The sequence below is a fragment of the Mercenaria mercenaria genome, chromosome 3 (genome assembly GCF_021730395.1).
Source record: "Mercenaria mercenaria strain notata chromosome 3, MADL_Memer_1, whole genome shotgun sequence".
NCBI classification, from domain to species: Eukaryota; Metazoa; Mollusca; class Bivalvia; order Venerida; family Veneridae; genus Mercenaria; species Mercenaria mercenaria.
This window is the reverse complement of record NC_069363.1, coordinates 13,823,389-13,844,154: the sequence shown is the minus strand read 5'-3', so window position 1 is coordinate 13,844,154 and position 20,766 is coordinate 13,823,389. Positions and strand designations below refer to the sequence as shown.

General features: G+C 35.4%; 1 protein-coding gene across 10 annotated transcripts in view; it reads right to left on the bottom strand.

Moving 5' to 3' along the window:
• Positions 1 to 20,766, bottom strand: part of LOC123525401 (cAMP-specific 3',5'-cyclic phosphodiesterase 4C-like) — an 831,602-nt gene that overhangs the window by 315,615 nt on the left and 495,221 nt on the right. For all 10 annotated transcript variants that reach the window (XM_045304423.2, XM_045304426.2, XM_045304430.2 and 7 more), the window contains one exon: positions 17,626 to 17,811. In XM_045304423.2, coding sequence (XP_045160358.2) covers positions 17,626 to 17,811 — 186 coding nt within the window. The remainder of the gene's footprint in view (positions 1 to 17,625; positions 17,812 to 20,766) is intronic.

Sequence of the window (20,766 nt, the reverse complement as noted above, 5' to 3'; positions counted from 1 at the left end):
CATTTGTAAGTAGAACCTGTTAATACTAGATTTCAGCTGAATGCCAAATAATTGTTTGACCAAGATTAACCATTTCTGCCACCAGGTAGCATAAATTGTTTAACCATTGCTATAACTAACATTTAAGGATCAGATGGTCCTGGGTTGCTGATCTGAGGGACTTGGACAACCTGTCTTGAGGAACATCAGCGGAAGTTATTCATAAATTACAAAGTTTTGGTCCATATAAGTGTTTTTAAACATAGACTTTACCTTGAACTATGACCTTACATTTTGACACTTGCATCTGAGTTTGTGGTTTGCAAAATGGGATTTACATGGTACTCATATGGACTTTGCAAATGGGTGGATTCTGGGTAAGAGTCCAACATGGCTCCATATAGATAGCTATATGGGTTCAGTATGGACTGGTGGGTTTGGTTAACATAGACATTTGCAAGTGTCTGTTAAGCAAATATAGCAACAATAAACATTTTTATCCAAATATTTTTTCATAGAAAACTTGTTTATCAACAACAAAAATTATTGTTAAAAAGACAATAGTGATACTAACTTGCAGAAAGTATAAATGAAACTGAAATTCATAATTTAATATTCAAATATCTAGAACACCAAATAAGATCTAATTCTGTATTTTTGTTCCATATAATTATTGTGGTTGAATTATTTACCAGCAAATTATAACAACAATTCTGAACCTGGAATCCATAAACTAGAGTAAACTCTATGCATTACATATTTCAGACAATTGTTATCTTGTTTTATATGAAAGAAATTTGTTAGCAGGGTAGCTAAACTAGCTATGACATATCTTTTAAATAAACTCCATCCCAAACACCACAATCATCTAATTAATCTATTTCAGCATATATTATACATGACAGTCAACTGATAACCGGGCAGTGGTTCAGGCCAGGATTCTTCATTGCTTGTGGAATTTGGTTACAGGAAATTGTCTATTCACATAGCAACTTGACCCAGTTTGGTGAATATCCAAAAAGAAAGGTGCAAAAGTGAACACAAATGAAAGTAGGGGCCTCCAGGGCTGACTGGTTAAGATGCTGACATAAAATCACCTGCCCCTTGTGGGTGTTCTAGCCTAACAGGCAGCATATAGAATTCTTCATGTGAAGAAATATGGAAGATTAGTGGTCCTACCCAGGTGCCTGCCCATGATGAAACAATGCCACAATTTATAATTGTATTTGTTTAACCAAAAAAAAAAAAAAGTAATTTTAAACAAGAGGACCATGATGGTCCTGAATCGCTCACCTCTTCCCACATGACCCAGTTTTGAGTATGACGTCGTTTTTTCTATTATCTGACATAGTGACCTAGTTTTTGAGCTCATGTGACTCAGTTTTGAACTTGACCTAGATATTATCAAGATAAAAATGCTGACCAATTTTCATGAAGATCCATTGAAAAATATGGTCTCCAGAGAGGTCACAAGGTTTTTCTATTATTTGACATATTGACCTAGTTTTCGAAGGTACGTGACCCTGTTTTGTAATTCACCTAGATATCATCAAGGTGAACATTCTCACTAATTTTCATGAAGATATCATGAAAAATATGGCCCCTAGAGAGGTCACAAGGTTTTTCTATTTTTATACCTACTGGCCTAGTTTTTGATTGCACTTGACCCAGTTTCTAAACTGACCTAGATATCATCAAGGTGAACATTCAGATAAATTTTTAAGAAGATCCCTTGAAAAATATGGCCTCTAGAGAGGTCAAAAGATTTTTCTAATTTTAGACCTACTGACCTAGTTTTTGACCACTGTTGACCCAATTTCAAACTTGACCTAGATATCATCAAGATGAACATTCAGACCAACTTTCATACAGATCCCATGAAAAGTATGGCCTCTAGAGAGGTCACAAGGTTTTTTTCATTATTTGACCTACTGACCTAGTTTTTTAAAGCACGTGACCCATTTCAAACTTGACCTAGATTTCATCAAGGTGAACATTCTGACCAATTTTCAAGAAGATCCATTCAAGGGTATGGCCTGTAGAGGTCACAAGGTTTTTTTTATTTCAAGACCTACTTACCTAGTTTTTGATCGCAGTTGACCCGGTTTCAAAATTGACCTATATATCATCAAGATCAACATTCAGACCGACTTTCATACAGATCCCATGAAAAATATGGCCTCTAGAGAGGACACAACGTTTTTTCATTATTTGACCTACTGACCTACTTTTTGATGGGACGTGACCCACTTTCAAACATGACCTAGATATCATCAAGATGAACATTCTGACCAATTTTTATGGAGATCCATTCACAAGTATGGCCTCTAGAGAGGTCACATGGTTTTTCTATTTTTAGACCTACTGACCTAGTTTTTGACCGCACGTGACCCTGTTTCGAAGTTGACCTAGATATCATCAAGATGAACATTCAGACCAATTTTCATGAAGATCTCATTAAATATATGGCCTCTAGAGAGGTCCCAAGGTTTTTCTATTTTTAGACTTACTGACCTAGTTTTTGACCACACATGACCAGTTTCAAATTTGGCCTAGTTATAATCAAGATGAACATTCAGACCAACTTTCATATAGATCCCATGAAAAATATGGTCTCTAGAGAGGTCACAAGGTTTTTATATTATTTGACCTACTGACCTAGTTTTTGAAGGCATGTGACCCACTTTCGAACTTGACCTAGATATCATCAAGGTGAACATTCAGACCAATTTTCATGAAGATCTCATGAAATATATGGCCTCTAGAGAGGTCACAAGGTTTTTCTATTTTTAAACCTACTGACCTAGTTTTTGACCGCATGTGACCCAGTTTCAAACTTGGCCTAGATATCATCAAGATGAACATTCAGACCAACTTTCATACAGATCCCATGAAAAATATGGCCTTTAGAGAGGTCACAAGGTTTTTCTGTTATCTGACCTACTGACCTAGTTTTTGATGGCATGTGACCCAGTTTCGAACTTGACCTAGATATCATCAAGGTTAACGTTCTGACCAAGTTTCATGAAGATCTCGTGTAATATATGGCCTCTAGAGAGGTCACAAGGTTTTTCTATTTTTAGACCTACTGACCTAGTTTTTGATGGCACGTGACCCAGTTTCGAACTTGACCTAGATATCATCAAGATGAACATTCTGACCAACTTTCATGAAGATCTTGTGAAATATATGGCCTCTAGAGAGGTCACAAGGTGTTTCTATTTTTAGACCTACTGACCTAGTTTTTGATGGCACGTGACCCAGTTTCGAACTTGACCTAGATATCATCAAGATGAACATTCTGACCAACTTTCATAAAGATTCCACAAAAAATGTGACCTCTAGAGTGGTCACAAGCAAAAGTTTACGGACGCACGGACGGACGACGGACACCGCGCAATCACAAAAGCTCACCTTGTCACTTAGTGACAGGTGAGCTAAAAACAACAAAGATCTTTTGGAGATAAAAAATTTCATCGAAATTCTGGACCAATGAACATGCTATCATTAAGGCAAGCTAAATCTGGCTGGGGGAATGGACAACAGATAAAGGAAAACATTGAGACTGGCTCTGGTGACCTAATAACAAAATTTCTGGTTAAGCAAGGTTGAGTGATGAATAAGACCAAAGAAAACTAGAACTATCACTAAAGGTGATGAATGTACACCCCCCCCCCCCCCCCCACTAACACAGTACATTGCAATTTGACGCAAACAAGATTGCATAATTATGTGGACTGTTTGTATACAGTATAGAAACAAAAAACAAAGTCCCATAACTCTGCAGAATATTTATCTAAAAGAACGTAACATGCACAGTGCATAACTGGGGTTGGTACTGATCACTCGTGTGAAGTAATTGTGTGCAAGGGTTCGGAAGATTAGGCACACACAAGATTGCATATGCAGACAGTATATTAACAAAAAACAAAGTCCCATAACTCTGCATTTTTTTTCTGAAAAAGAATCTAACATGACCCATACACAACTACTGTTGTTACTGTTCGCTTGTGTGAAGTTTCATTACATTGTGTCAAGGGGATGAGGAGAGATGGTGTGCACAAGATTGTGTCTATGTATATAGGATAGTAACAAAAAACAAAGTCCCGTAACTCTGCAATTTATTTTTCTGAAAGAACCTTACATGCCCCATGCATAACTACTGTTGTTACTGATAACTTGTGTGAAGTTTCATTAAATTGTGTCAAGGGGATGAGGAGAGGTGCTGCGCACAAGATTGTGTCTACGGACAGACAGACAACCTCAAACCAGTATACCCCTCCACCCCCCTTTATACTTTGTTGTTCAGGGGGTACAAAAAACTTGATTAACAGTGCATTAAGGAAGATATAGGTAATGCTCAAGATTCAGCATAAAAACACTCATTCTTACTTATCCGTTCTAAATACATTTCATTACAATTAAAACTATTACTAAACTGCAGGTACTTTATTATTCAAGTCTGAAAGAACTCAATTTCTATGATGCATATCTTGTTATGAAAGATCATAAAGATTGTTGCAGGAAGTAAAATGTGATTTATTGAATCAGTTTGGCAACCAATCTGTTATTTCTTGTGGGACAGCACACATATGGTAGATGAGACATTATTTTATTTAAGGGACAAAACTCTCTATCATTCTGGAAATTTATATTTTGCTTTAACCTCCCTTATTCTCCATTATATAAATCGTCAACCCTGTATATTTGTGGGAATCTATATAAATGAAAGATATATCTGCCCACTTCTATGGTGTAGTAAGGATATATATACTGGTATGTACTAGTTTTGTTACATAGGGAGTCTGAGCTGCCTGGTTTTAGGACTGTAATGATAGACATCTATCATTTTCACACTGGCCCCCTGCCTTCACAGAAGCAGTAGTTCTAATTATGCCATGACAGCTGGGTACTTTTGCTGTCATCAGTTTGTTTTCTAAAAGAGTTTTACCCTATGTTTTGACTGGATACAAAAACTAAGACAAGGCACAGTGCACATAAGTTCCCTTCCAGCCATTATTGTTTAGTGCAATTCTTGCTTCCACTGCTATCTGGGTTGGAATCAGTTTTTGGCAGCATACAATGACAAATCACTGACTACAAAGAAATAGTTACAATATGATGCTGTTATACTCAGATTCAAATGTAAATGGGGTCGGTTTAAACAGAATTCTACCATTTATATTCGAAATGCCACAAAAAGCAACACTGTACAGAAATGGTTGTATTAATGGAACAGAATTGTACTGAACAAGTGTAAGTGGATGGAAGAGAACATATTTCACTTCTGCGTCACTTCTAGTTTCCAAATAAGAGCGAAAAAATCAGAAAACTTAGGGATGGCAACAATATTGCCATTGAGCCATATTTATCCATTTTTCCTGTAATGAATCATTCACTGTTGTATCACTGAAACCACAGCTTAAATGGAAGCTGTGGCCACTGTGATTCTAAACAACTTTTTACAAAACTTCAAGCTCAACTCAGATATTAAGTGAAACAGATGGAAAAGTTATTTTCTTTCCCTAAAACAAAGAAAAAAATCCAACTTAAACCTTTTTTTTCATTTTTACACACATGTAATGTATACTTCAGTGATTGTCATCAATATTATACATAAATAAATCCAAGCATATTCATTCCTGAACAACTACTAAACTGTACTGTCGATGAAAATAAACAAAAATCTAACACTTTTAAAATCCTTACAATTCTGTGTCAACAGAAGTTTTTAAACAAGAGGGCCATGATGGCCCTATATCGCTCACCTGTTATCATTGCACTTAAGGACAAGTCTTCAAGGTCAAAAGATCATAATAGAAATCAATCAAAAGAATTATGAGAAAATATAGTTGAAATTTTCTTTAAGTAACTTTAAAAACAAGATTTGAAAACTTTTTGTAGAGGTCCACTAGGCAATGCTACATGTCAAATATCTAAGCTCTTCTGGTTTATTTTTAGAAAATTTTGAAGATTTTTCTATGTACAATCAAGTAACCCCATGGGGCAGGGTCAATTTGACCCCAGGGGTCATGATTTGAATAAACTTTGTAAAAGTCTAATAGGCAATGCTACATGTCAAATATCTAAAATCTAGGCCTTCTGGTTTATTTTTAGAATTTTTTTTTTAAGATTTTCCTATGTAAAATCAAGTGACCCTAGGGCGGAGTCAATTTTGACCCCGGGGGACAAGGTTTGAACAAATTTTGTAGAGGTCCACTAGGCATGCTACATGTCAAATATCTAGTCTCTAGGCCTTCTAGTTTATTTTTAGAAAATTTTTGAAGATTTTCCTATGTAAAATCAAGTGACCCCTGGGGCTGGGTCAATTTTGACCCAGGGGGTCATGATATGAACAAATTTTGTAGAGGTCCACTAGGTAATGCTACATGTGAAATATCTAAGCTCTAGGCCTTCGGGTTTATTTTTAGAAAACTTTTGAAGATTTTCCTATGTAAAGTCAAGTGACCCCTAGGGCGGGGTCAATTTTGACCCCCAGGTCATAATTTGAACAACTTTAGTAGAGGTCCAATAGGCAATGCTACATGTCAAATATCTAAGCTCTAGGGCTTCTGGTTTCTGAGAAGAAGATTTTTTAATTATTTTCCTATGTAAAATCAAGTGACCCTGGGGCGGGGTCAATTTTGACCCGGGGGCCATGATTTGAACAAATTTTGTAGAGGTCCACTAGGCAATGCTACATGTGAAATATCTAAGCTCTAGGCCTTCTGGTTTATTTTTAGAAATTTTTTGAAGATTTTCCTATGTAAAATCAAGTGACCCCTGGGGCGGGGTCAATTTTGACCCGGGGTCATGACTTGAACAATTTTAGTAGAGGTCCACTAGGCAATGCTACATGTCAAATATCTAAGCTCTAAGGCTTCTGGTTTTTGAGAAGAAGATTTTTTAAGATTTTCTTATGTAAAATCAAGTGACCCCTGGGGCGGGGTCAATTTTGACCCTGGGGTCATGATTTGAACAAACTTGGTAGAGGTCCACTAGGCAATGCTTCACACCAATATCTAAGCTCTAGGGCTTCTGGTTTTTGAGAAGAAGATTTTTAAAGTTTTTCCTTTCGGTTGCCATGGCAACCAGTGTTCTGCATGGAATTCAATTCTTTGAATAATTTTGAAAGGGGGCCATCCAAGGAACATCCCTGTGAAGTTTCATCAAAATTGGCCTGTTGGTTTAGGAGGAGATGTTGTTTAAAGGAAAGTGTGGACGGACGTACAACGGACGGACGTACAACGGACGGACGGACGGACGGACGCCGGACGGTGAGCGATCACAATACCTCACCCTGAGCACTTTGTGCTCAGGTGAGCTAAAAATTTAGTAAGTAAATTATGTTGTCATTGTACAAACAAGGGTTAATTAATTAAGATCTCATTACATCCTCAGCTGAAGGCCAAGATAAAAAAATTATGCTATTTTTAATGTTATACAACTTTAGATCATAAGGCAATTTCTAGAGTCAGAAGTGGAGGAAGATCCCATTCACTAGGAGAATTATATTAGATACATATAGTTCATATAATAGAACATCAAAGACAAATTCAAGTGTTTTTTTTTACCTTTTCAAAGACTTTTTTTCTCAAAACCAGGTCTTATTGAATGGTAGTTTCTACAACTTTTATCAACTCATCATCTTCAAAATAGTTTTATGATAGAAATTGTGCTCTGTGTAAACAGTGTGCTAAAATGGTAGATGTCTATCATGAAGCTAAAATGGTAGATGTCTATCATGATGCTAAAATGGCAGATGTCTATCATGATGCTAAAATGGTAGATGTCTATCATGAAGCTAAAATGGTAGATGTCTATCATGATGCAGCTACTAATGCTTATGTTCAGTGACAAAATAACATTATTTTCTTTCAAATTTATCTTCATTCTTTTTCTATGACATTTTCTATGGAACAAGTTACTAACAGAACATTTTAAGGAATTTTGAATTAAATTTAAGTAGTTTATTTAAATGTTCCTTTTCTGGTTTTTACGATTTTAGTCATTTTCAAGGACAAGCATCAAATTCAAGGGTTTTTCAAGGTCTGTGTGAAATCTGAAGGTATAGGCCTTAACTTTAGGGTAGAAATATCAACATAATTATTGCAAGCAAACTGGATAGCTTCATCATACAGTATTCTGAATGTAGAGTTATTTTTCTAACACAGTCAGCAGCTGTCTAGGACAAGAAACCTGAAGTAACAAACTTGGCCACAGTGCACCCCTTTTTTTAGAAAATGTTTTAATAAGCATATCAGCTGACTTCAGACACACTGAGTATCGGAGCCTTTGTTTACTTACAATGTTCTGTAATGTTGTTGTTTTCTTTCCAGTTTTCATTCATATAATTTTGGATATTTTCTGTGACATCTGATTCAAGATCCTGTATATATCAAGTGACGGAATATTGCAGTGGCAATACGAAGTCCCCTACTGGTATAAAACAGTTAAGTGTTTGTTAGTTTATACACAATTTATTTTAGGTCGATTGTGAAGGAAGTTCTACAACTTATATTAATCACTCTCGACACCTCATTCCTGACAGAATCCATCGCCACGAGGGTATGAGAGAAGAGGCCAGTTTCCCTTTTAATGCTGAGCACCAAGCAAGGGAGCTACTGGTACCATTTTTCACGTCTTTGGTATGATGCGGCCGGAGATCGAACCCACGACCTCCTGCACTCGAAGCGGATGCTCTACCACTAGGCTATCGAGACTAAAAATGCTTCCAGGCACTAAGCAGCTAGGAAACAAAAACTATGTCAACTTGAATTTCAGTAGTGACCTGGATCTGCAAGCAAAGATAATGTACTTAATACATTGTCTCATCATGAGGAACGTTCGTGTGTATTAAGTACTAAGATTACCCATCAATGCGTATAAAAAAAGTTATTAGAGCAGAAACAATTTTTACTTCACCTTCAACAGTGACCTTGACCTTAAACCTACAAGCATAAGTCATGTACCTGCATACACTAAATATTGCGCTCTATTCACAGACCTAGCTTGAATATTTTTTAAGTTATTGCAGGATCAAGATTTGCAGACAAATGGATGGACACAGGCCATTCCTATAGTCCTATCCCATGTTCCACCAGAAGGCAACTAAAAAGATGAATCTTTATAATATCTGAATATGATAAAATGAGCAACTGGCAGTTTTTCCCCATTTTTGTTAGGGATGATGTTCTATATAAAACATGATGGAGACAAAGTTACATCAATAATAAAACTATGAATGAAAAGAGTTAGTTTTAGAGTGAAATTTTCAAATCCATGAGACATGCAGAATTCAGACACTGGAAAAATACATCTTATCACACTTTAGGATGTAAACCACAATTTTTGTTCCTCCCTATTAATTAACAAAACATTATATAGGTCATTGTTCACTTTCCTCTTTAAATGAGTAAACACTGTGAAAAATGCTTAAAATATTCATATTTATTATAAATGCATACAGAAATGTCTTAATGATTCTTGTTGACAATATATAACACATCCCAAGCTGATGAGGCAAACGTCCTATTTATATTTATCATGTTGAATAATATATATTATGAAAATTAGTACTCAGGCTCTATTGTAAAATTACAGCTAGCAATTAAGTTACAAAAAAATCTGTTTGATCGAAAATAACTTTTCTGTTGAAATGGAACTAAATTCCATTTGAGTTGTTTAATTGGAAACGGAATTAAAGTAATGGTCACAACAAAATATGACACATTATGGAAAGGCAGAATTAAAATTGGAAAAAGGGCAATAACTGCCTTGCTTCTGAATGGAAAAACACTTGCATCACTGACTTTTACTTAGCTAAACCAATTCCTATTCATTGGACATAGTCTTGTGCACAAAAACTCTGAAAAAAAGTTGTTTTTGAAATGGAACACTGTAACATTAAACTTACTGCAAATATAAGGATTAATTTGTTTTTTTCTTCTTCTTATAAAGATCTATGTATCATATAACATTTGCAAAATAACATGCAAATAAATTGTACATTTAACTGAATTTAAAATTAATGTGACAAAAGCTTTATAAGGGCAGTAACTTCTTCAACATTAACTCATAAATTTGAACCAAAGTAGCCTCCCTTACACACCTGAAACAACCAACTAAGAAAGCATACTCTTCCAGGCTTATTGCCTCATTTAGCATGCAGTCACAACAGAGTTATCTCTTACCTTATTTCAGTTTGTGAAGCTGCTGCACCCATCAGAATCCAAAACACATTTGAGACTATTATTTGCACTTGTTAGGCTGCTAGTTTTCCTGTCACAATATCTTCAGATGCCATTTAATCACAGAATGTACCTCGAGATTCGCTTTATCTGCTGCAACTGTCTGAAACTCTCCTGAAACCTGCTTCTTATAGGCATCTTTACATTTCACAATCCCTTAACCATGAAATTTGTTTTCAAAATCAATCTCAATTTTACAATGCATTACGGACAAACATAAAAATCAATGTATGGTATTTCTTCTTTTAGAATTCCATAGAAATAAAACTCCCTATCATTTTGTACTTATTGGAATACAGTTAGTAATTGGATTTGGAAAAAATAAAACATGTTTTTTATCATAAAAAAGCAAAAACACTTTGCAGTCTCGACTTCTTTGCAGTTTGATTTGTTATGATAAAGAAATAAGAAGAAACAAGAGCCATGTTAAACATGGCTAATCCCCCCGCCAGGCATATTATAATTGAAGGCTAAAGTTCCTGGCAAGTTAGTGTCTGAAAGTATTAATTTTGGGGAAAGCTTTGAAGAACCGTTTAGTTGTGGTCCGCATCAGGGGTTTTAAGATCTGGAAGAAAGAATAAGTCAGTAGTGAGGTAGTAGCTAAATTTTATTAATTTTCATGAACAGTATAGCTATGATGTTTTTCTATATGGCTACTGTAAAAAGACGGAATGGAAAGCTAACAGGGAACAAGAGTGCCAGAATGTCACAATATATGCCCGTCAAAGCAAATTTCTTTTCTCTAGAAGCTGTATTTGCAAATGGAATGTTAATTTTGTGGTTGTTTAGTACTCATTGTAAGTCTTTTGTTTTTTTAAGTCCACAAAAAAACTCCTTACCAGGTAGAGATACCTTATATATAATAAATTGGAGAGTAACATCTATGTTGTACCACAGAAAAGTGGTCTTGTTTTTTCCCTAGAGTCAATTATAAAAATGTTACAGTATAAGTTATTTATAGTAACAGCTAAGGGAAGTTAATCTTTAAAAAAAATAAAAAAAAAAATTGCAAGTCCACACAAAAATCTTTATCAGGTAGAGATTAGTCAAAATACACCTCAAAATTGGATTTAGTATGCTTGTTGTACTACAGAAAAGTGGTCTTGATTTTTCCCTACGACTAGTAATGAAAAAGTTGCAATAAAAGCTATTTAAAGTAACAACAAAGGGAAGCAATTCTAAAGAAGGGAACTGCGCATGACACTTCGTCTCATGATGACGTATAATTGTGCCAAGTTACATCAAAATCCCTCCATGCATGAAGAAGAAATGCTTCGGACAAAGTCATTCTTGTATCTGACCTTTGGCCTCTAAGTGTGACCTTGACCTTAGGCCTAGTGACCTGGATCTTGCGCACAACACTCCGTCTCATGATGGTGAACATTTGTGCCAAAATCCCTCTATGCATGAAGAAGAAATGCTCCGGACAAGGTTTTTATTCTTGTATCCTTTGACCTCTAAGTGTGACCTTGACCTTAGACCGAGGAACCTGGTTCTTGCGCATGACACTCCGCCTCATGGTGGTAAACATTTGTGCCAAGATATATCAAAATCTCTCCATGCATGAAGAAGATATGCTCCGGACAAATTTTTTTAAGAAAATATGATAAAGGGGAATAACTCAAAAAATAGGCAAGGTAGAGTTATTGTTCTTGCACACTGCACTTCCTCCCAATGTGTTCTATCAGTGTATGAAGTTTGAAGAAAATCCCTCCAGTACTTTTGGGGTTATGCTCCGGACAAAATGTTTTAAGAAAATATGATAAAGGGGAATAACTCAAAAAATAGGCAAGGAAGAGTTACTGTTCTTGCACACTGCACTTCCTCCCAATGTGTTCTATCAGTGTATGAAGTTTGAAGAAAATCCCTCTCCAGTACTTTCGGGGTTATGCTCCGGACAAAATGTTTTAAGAAAATATGATAAAGGGGAATAACTCAAAAAATAGGTAAGGTAGAGTTATTGTTCTTGCACACTGCACTTCCTCCCAATGTGTTCTATCAGTGCATGAAGTTTGAAGAAAATCCCTCCAGTACTTCTGGAGTTATGCTCCGGACAAAATTTTTTAAGAAAATATGATAAAGGGGAATAACTCAAAAAATAGGCAAGGTAGAGTTATTGTTCTTGCACACTGCACTTCCTCCCAATGTGTTCTATCAGTGTATGAAGTTTGAAGAAAATCCCTCCAGTACTTTTGGAGTTATGCTCCGGACAAAGATCGTTGCCGACGGACGGACGGACGGAGAGCATTTCTAATATCCCCTTCGCCTTTGGCGGGGGGATAACAAGGGGACGCAATACTGCCCAAAATCAGTTGTATTGAAAATTCTCATATTTCTTTACCATATAATCAAAATAATACATTACACTGACTTGCAAAATGTCAGATTAACAAGGTCATTTTCTTCTTAATGAGAAACTCCTAAAATCCCTACATCAAAATTTTTGCTGAGAGTATCTGGCATCAAAATAGAAGAGTAATGAAATGACTTCTCCTTTTGGCAAAAAGCACATAATTTTCATGTTTAATCACAAAGATTTAACAGAAAAATTACACAGACGCTTTCATTAAAGATTTAGCTGTTGGCAAAAACGGACTAATCAATAATCATCTTTGCTATTGGCACTATAATCATTTCTCAATCATTTATGAGAAAATGTTGTTCGATTTTATAATATTCTACATGCAGTTGGTTCATTTTAAATCAAACATTAGAAATTAATAAATTCAATTTACACTTTTTAGTTTCACACAAACTTGTACCGAATTGTTGTGTTTCTGCTAGATGAAAAAAGATAACTAATAAGATAAATTCTCCCAAACATGTCATAAACTGTCAAGAGCAAGCCTAACAAGAGGGCCAAGATGGCCCTAGGTCGCTCACCTGAGAAAGACACCATAACAGTGTAAACATGTTTGACCTTGTGATTTCATGGAAACAAATATTTTGGCCAATTTTCATTAAGATAGGACTAAAAATGTGGTCTCTTGAGTTTAAACAAGTATTTTCTTAGATATGACCTAGTGACCTAGTTTTGGACCGAAGATGGCCCATATTCAAAGTTGAACTAGATTTTATCAAGGCAATCATTCTGACAAAATTTTATGAAGATCAATTGAAAAATACAGCCTCTACTGCATACACAAGGTTTTTATTTGATTTGACCTAGTTTTTACCCCAGATGGCCCATATTCAAACTTGACCTAGATTTTATCAAGGCAATCATTCCGACCAAATTTCATGAAGATCAATTGAACAAGAGCTGTCGGATGACAGCGCGCTCGACTATTCGAAGAATTGATTGAAGAATGGGATCAAAATATTTCCATAGATTTTCAGACTAAACAAAAAAATGGATTAAACAAAAAATGTTCCTGTATTTGTGGATTTCGGTTAGTCTTGCACTAAATGGCAATGTGTGACCATGATGGCAAATATGTTAAGTTATATGTTAGGCAAAACATGGACTTATATGAAAAATTTAACTAATTTCCAAGTCCAAAAAGGGCCATAATTCAGTCAAAATAGTTGACAGAGTTATGTACTGTTGCCTACAGATGGAAATCATGTTGATAAACTAGTGTTAAAAGTTTCAAAGCCACAGTTCAAATAGTTTTGACAAAACACTCACTTGTAAAAAAAAAAACTGAACAAATTTCAAAGTCCAAAAAGGGCCATAATTCAGTCAAAATAGTTGTCAGAGTTATGTACTCTTGCCTACAGATGGAAATCATAATGATAAACAAGTGTTTAAAGTTTAAAAGCCATATGTCAAATAGTCTTGACAAAACATGGACATATACAAAACAGAACCAATTTCCAAGTTCAAAAAGGGCCATAATTCAGCCAAAAAAGATGAGAGAGTTACGTACTCTTGCCTTTTGATAGAGACTATTATACTGAACAAGATATAAAAGTTTCAAAGCCATATGTCAAACACTTTACACAAAATATAAACTGGTACGAAAAACTTAACCAAAATTTCTAAGTCAAAAGGGGCAATAATTCAGTCAAAATGCTTGATGGAGTTATGTACTCTTGCCTACAACTGGACATTGTGATGGTAATCAAGTGTTGAAAGTTTCAAAGCTTTATCTCAAAAGACTTTGTCAAAATGTGGACTGGTACGAAAAACTTAACCAAGATTTCTAAGTCAAAAAGGGGCCATAATTCAACCAAAATGCTTGATGGAGTTATGTACTCTTGCCTACAACTGGACATGGTGATGGTAAACAAGTGCTGAAAGTTTCAAAGCTTTATCTCAAAAGACTTTGTCAAAATATGAACTGGTACGAAAAACTTAACCAAGATTTCTAAGTCAAAAGGGGCCATAATTCAGTCAAAATGCTTGACAGAGTTATGTACTCTTGCCTATAACTGGACATGGTGATGGTAAACAAGTGTTGAAAGTTTCAAAGCTTTATCTCAAAAGACTTTGTCAAAATGTGGACTGGTACGAAAAACTTAACCAGGGTGTGACGCCGACGCCGACGCCGACGCCGTGGTGAGTAGGATAGCTCTACTTATTCTTCGAATAGTCCAGCTAAAAATACAGCTTCTATTGCATACACAAGGTTTTTCTTTGATTTGACCTAGTGACCTAGTTTTTGAAAACAGATGACCCATATTCGAACCTGACCTAGATTCCTTCAAGGCAATCATTCTGACCAAATTTCATGAAGATCAATGGAAAAATACAGCCTCTATCGCATACACAAGGTTTTTCTTTGATTTGACCTAGTGACCTACTTTTTGATCACAGATGATACATATTCGAACTTGACCTAGATTACATCAAGGCAATTATTCTGACCAAATTTCATGAAGGGAAAAATACAGCCTCTATTGCATACACAAGGTTTTTCTTTGATTTGACCTAGTGACCTTCTTTTTGACCCCAGATGACCCATATTCAAACTCGACCTAGATTTCATCAAGGCAATCATTCTGAACAAACTTCATGAAAATCAATTGAAAAATACAGTCTCTATCGCATACACAAGATTTTTCTGTAATTTGACCTAGTGACCTTGTTTTTGACCTCAGTTGACCCATATTCCAACTCGACCTAGACTTCATCAAAGCAATCATTCCGACCAAATTTCATGAAGATCAATTGAAAAATACAGCCTCTATCGCATACACAAGGTTTTTCTTTGATTTGACCTAGTGACCTAGTTTTTGACCCAGATGACCCATTTTTGAATGTGGCCTAGATTTTATCAAGGCAATCATTCTGACAAAATTTCATGAAGATCAGTTGAAAAATACAGCCTCTATCGCATACACAAAGTTTTTCTTTGATTTAACTTAGTGACCTAATTTTTGACCCCAGATGACCCATTTTCGAACTTGGCCTAGATTTCATCAAGGTAATCATTCTGACCAAACTTCATGAAGATCAATTGAAAAATACAGCCTCTATCGTAACACAAGGTTTTTCTTTGATTTGACCTAGTGACCTAGTTTTTGACCCTAGATGACCCATTTTCAAACTCGGCCTAGATTTTATCAAGGTAATCATTCTGACCAAATTTCATGAAGATCAGTTGAAAAATACAGCCTCTATCGCATACACAAGCTAAATGTTGACAGACGGCAGACAGACACTGGGCATGGAGCGATCACAAAAACTCACCTGAGCAGTGCTCAGGTGAGCTAAAAACATGGCAGCCATGCTGTTCTTATACACAAGAGCCTCTGAAACTAAAATTTGTTATTTATTTCTGTTTAAGTTGTGCATCTAGTACCCTTCTGTAGGTTGGTATATCCCTTGTCCCTGTAAAAAAAACTTTTAAAAACAAATATTTCAATATTTATGCCTAAATAACATATTTATTCTGAAGAGCAGCTGCTGCATATTTGATAAAAATGTATGGTTACAATATAATTGCAATATTTAGACATGATAATTGTTATGTTTTTATCAGATAAACTGTTCAACTGCTGATATAACATGTGGTAAGATTTACTGTATACTCAAGCTTCAGATTATATAAACATTTAATTTGCCTTCATAATATCAAATTTTTTCTTTGACCTATCCTCACATTCATACTACATTTAAGTAGTTCATTAAACCAAGTTTGATAAAGTGTTTGTCCTATTTTCATTTTGACTTATGATCATATTCATCCTATATTAAAGCAGTTCATTGACCTGTGATCACATTCATCCTATATTAAAGTATTCATCCTATAATCAAGTAGTTCATTGACTTGTGATCACATTCATCATAATATTAAAGCAGTTCATTGACCTCACATTCATCCTATACTCAAGCAGTTAATTGGCCTGTGATCACATTCATCCTATATTAAAGCTGTTAATTGACCTGTGATCACAGCAGTTCACTGACCTGTGATCACATTCATCTTATATTAAAGCTGTTAATTGACCTGTGATCACAGCAGTTCATTGACCTGTGATCACATTCATCCTATATTAAGCAGTTCATTGACCTGCAATCATATTCATCCTGTATTAAAGCAGTTCATTGACCTGCAATCATATTCATCCTGTATTAAAGCAGTTCATTGACCTCTGTCCATATTCATTCTACATTAAAGCAGTTCATTGACCTGCAATCATATTAATCCTGTATTAAAGCAGTTCACTGACCTGCAATCATATTAATCCTGTATTAAAGCAGTTCATTGACATGCAATCATATTAATCCTGTATTAAAGCAGTTCACTGACCTGTGACCACATTCATTCTACATTAAAGCAGTTCATTTACCAGCAATCATATTAATCCTGTATTAAAGCAGTTCATTGACCTGCAATCATATTAATCCTGTATTAAAGCAGTTCATTGACCTGTGGCCACATTCATTCTACATTAAAGCAGTTCATTGACAGTGATCATATTCATCTTTAATCCACTTGTGATCACATTCATCCTATATTAAAGCAGTTCATTAACCTGTGATCATATTCATCCTCTAATCAAGAATTTCATTGACTTGTGATCACATTCATCCTATATTCAAGCAGTTCATTGACCTGCGATCACTATTACTACAATAAGTATTAACCTGTGATCACTTTCATTCTAAGTTGAAGCAGTTCTTTGACTTATGATTACATTCATCCTATTCAAGCAGTTCATTTGACTAATGATCCATACTATATTAAAGGAGTTCATTAACAGCTATAGATGCATGGGGTGTATTTGATCTGTCTGGACTTGCCCCATAATAAACAAGGCTATAATCACCTCTGACAAAATCAATGTTACAGTTATAGATATCATTTTCACCTGACACAAATTATTTGGCAGACTTCTACTTTTATCAAGCTTTCTTTCCATATTTTCAAGTGTTTTTTTTTCCTTTTTCCCCCAACAATTTAACCATACATAAAATAGTACGGATAATCGTAATTGTACATACTGTGGTTGTTCACTTTGTACGGAGGAATGGCGAGACATGGATTTCGGTGAGATGTCATAGTCACTGTCAGACCGGTACAGGAATGACTCCCGTCTTTGTGGAAGGTTTTGTAAAATAAGACCACCCGATGGACTGCTCCCTTCCAACGGCCCCCGTCCACCACTTGCTCCATTTTCAACATCAAAACTGAAATATAAAGATATAAATGCCAGTTTAAAGAATCACTTCAAAAAAATGTGTTCTCTCCCTTTGACACAATACATAAACTCTTCTCAGCGTCAGTATAACCTAAAACATAGTAGCCAGCAAAGACTGTTGAATTAGTAAAGGCTCAAAAAACGTTTTAAGTAAGGTTTGCACTTTTGACTATGAAGTATTCTTCACAGGTCTCTGTACCTGTCTAATAAAGTGTCATTGTAAGCAGAGGTGTAATGTGATGGATAATGATGAAACAAAGAATGAATATTGCATATGGTATCAAATGAATATTCTACCCCCATGAATATTCTACTCACATGAATATCATACTCCCATGCATATTATAGATTTCGAGGTTTATTTCACTTAACTGTAACTAATTACCATTCCACTAACATCAAAAGAATGCATTTTGTGCCAAAGTCTTCTTTATGCAAATTTTGAGAGAGACACTGAAATAGTAATGCTTTAAATCCATTATAAAGATGAAAATGAAACAAAAAGCTTCTTTTACAGAGCTTTTAAAATTCTCATGTCCTTTCATGTCAACAAAAAGCATGGAAATTAGAACCTAGAATAAAAATATCATAGCATTTATAGTTAGCATAATTTCCCACATCAAAAGTTCCACCCTATGCTATTTTCAAAGACAATGCAGCAATGATTTCAGTGTTAATGACAAAAACTATTGAATTTAAACTGGTATACGAGGAAACTACAATAATTAGTTTCTGACTGATATATACTGAAAAGACCGAAGATGAATATAAATCCACAATAATTATTTGTTTTAAAAAAGTCAACTTGTATTATATAATGGAATATCAGTATGAAACTTAAGAGATAAAAATATTAACTCCCTTTTACATTCATTAAATGTCTTCAACATTTAATCTGTATGTCTAATATATATACTGAAATGTTTATTATTAAGATAATAGAAAAGCTGCTTGAAATTCATTTTCTGTGTTCCATGGCTTTAATGACTGTTGGAAGTCTATGAGAACTTTGTACAAGATGCTTAGGTCTGTATTTTCTGCCAAAAAATGTTTGCTATATGTATATTATGATAGGTTACAGGGCATTGTTGTCATTTTAAGTGTCACTTTAATTAATCATATCTAGGTGCAGGCTGTACATTATAAGCTTGTACAATTCCCTCTGAAGTTGGAATATTAAGAAAGATTCTAGTTTATTTCCATTTTATTGAGTTTATTGAGTTTGTATAATGAAGCCTTCGTGACTAAATGTTTAAAGGGGACTATGGAGTTTTCCTCCATCACAAGCTTGAAATGTCACCTTATGACACAAGTTGTGTCAGTGTGACAATAAACCCAAGAAAAGAAAGGAATGTGCATATCATTTTCTATCACACTGCATGTGGAAACTTGTGATCTAAAAGTACAAACATGCAAGTCCTAGCTTCTATCTCTCGGACATGCCTGTTCAGCCCTTTTTTTGTAAATTTGGGGAAGGGTACCAGGTCCCTTTTGGAGGGGAAATTTACGTCGCGAAATCATTGTCTGGAGGAATATATTTGCTGAAAAGTTGTTAAAATCAGGACTGAAAATCAAAACTAATTTCATTTTTTTTTTTGCATGGGGAATTTTTGGCCAAGGTGGGGAAAAAAGTATACTTTTTAGATTGGGGAATGGGGCCGAATTTCGGCCCTAAAATCAGCATAAAAAAAGGCCTGCTGTTTTCTACACAGCTTTAGTTAAACCAAGTTTAAGTTAGCTATTCATTATTTGTTGTTTTTTTTTTCTCATGGTCAAACACATTTTCGTTCAAATTTGGTGAAGATCGGATGAGAAAAGTTCGACTTAGAATGTGGACATGTGTAAAAAGGCTGATTTTTTGGTGATTCAAGGGCCGTAACTCCAAAATGCCTGGACCGATTTGGCTAGTTATCGAACTTGGCCAAGGTCTTATGGTCAAACATATTTTGTTCAAATTTGGTGAAGATCGGATGAGAAATGTTCGACTTAAGAGTGCGGACAAGAGTAAAAAGGTCGATTTTTCGGTAATTCAAGGGCCGTAACTCCAGAATGCCTGGACCGATTTAGCTAGTTATCGAACTTGGCCGAGGTCTCATGGTCAAACACATTTTCGTTCAAATTTGGTGAAGATCGGATGAGAAATGTTCGACTTAGAATGAGGACATGAGTAAAAAGGCTGGTTTTTCGGTATTCAAGGGCCGTAACTCCAAAATGCCTGGACCAATTTGGCTAGTTATCGCACTTGGCTGAGATCTCATGGTCAAACACATTTTGTTCAAGTTTGGTGAAGATCGGATGAGAAATGTTCGACTTAGAGTGCGGACAAGAGTAAAAAGGCCGATTTTTGGTAATTCAAGGGCCATAACTCCAATACGCCTAGACCGATTTGGCTTGTTATCGAAGGTTGCCGAGGTCTTATGGTCAAACACATTTTGTTAAAGTTTGGTGAAAATCGGACATGAGAAATGTTTGTCTTAAAGAGTGTGAGAAGCTTTGTGACAGACAGACAGACAGACACACATACACAGACTGGAGCAGGGTTCATACAGACAAGGCCAAGTCAAATTCAAGGACTTTTCAAGCACTAGTCTTATAGTTTTCAAGGACTTATTTATAAATAATACTTACACAGATTACCGTGACGAATTGACGCCATTTTAGTCAGGGGAGACAATGCTAACAGAAAGTACGAAACATTCGTACCCAAATTTCGCTTTCGTCCCGAACACATTCGACCTTTTTTATTACAGCGTTTTCGTAGCTCTGCCCATTTCTCGAAACTTGCCGATTTTATTCTAAAAGATTTACTTCTGATTTTCAGGGAGATTTTAATTGTCTAGCATACGAGAAAATAAGAAATTCAAGTACTTTTCAAGGTCTTTGGGCAATTTTCAAGCACTTTTCAAGACAAATTTTGTTTTCAAGGACTTTTCAAGACTGCCCT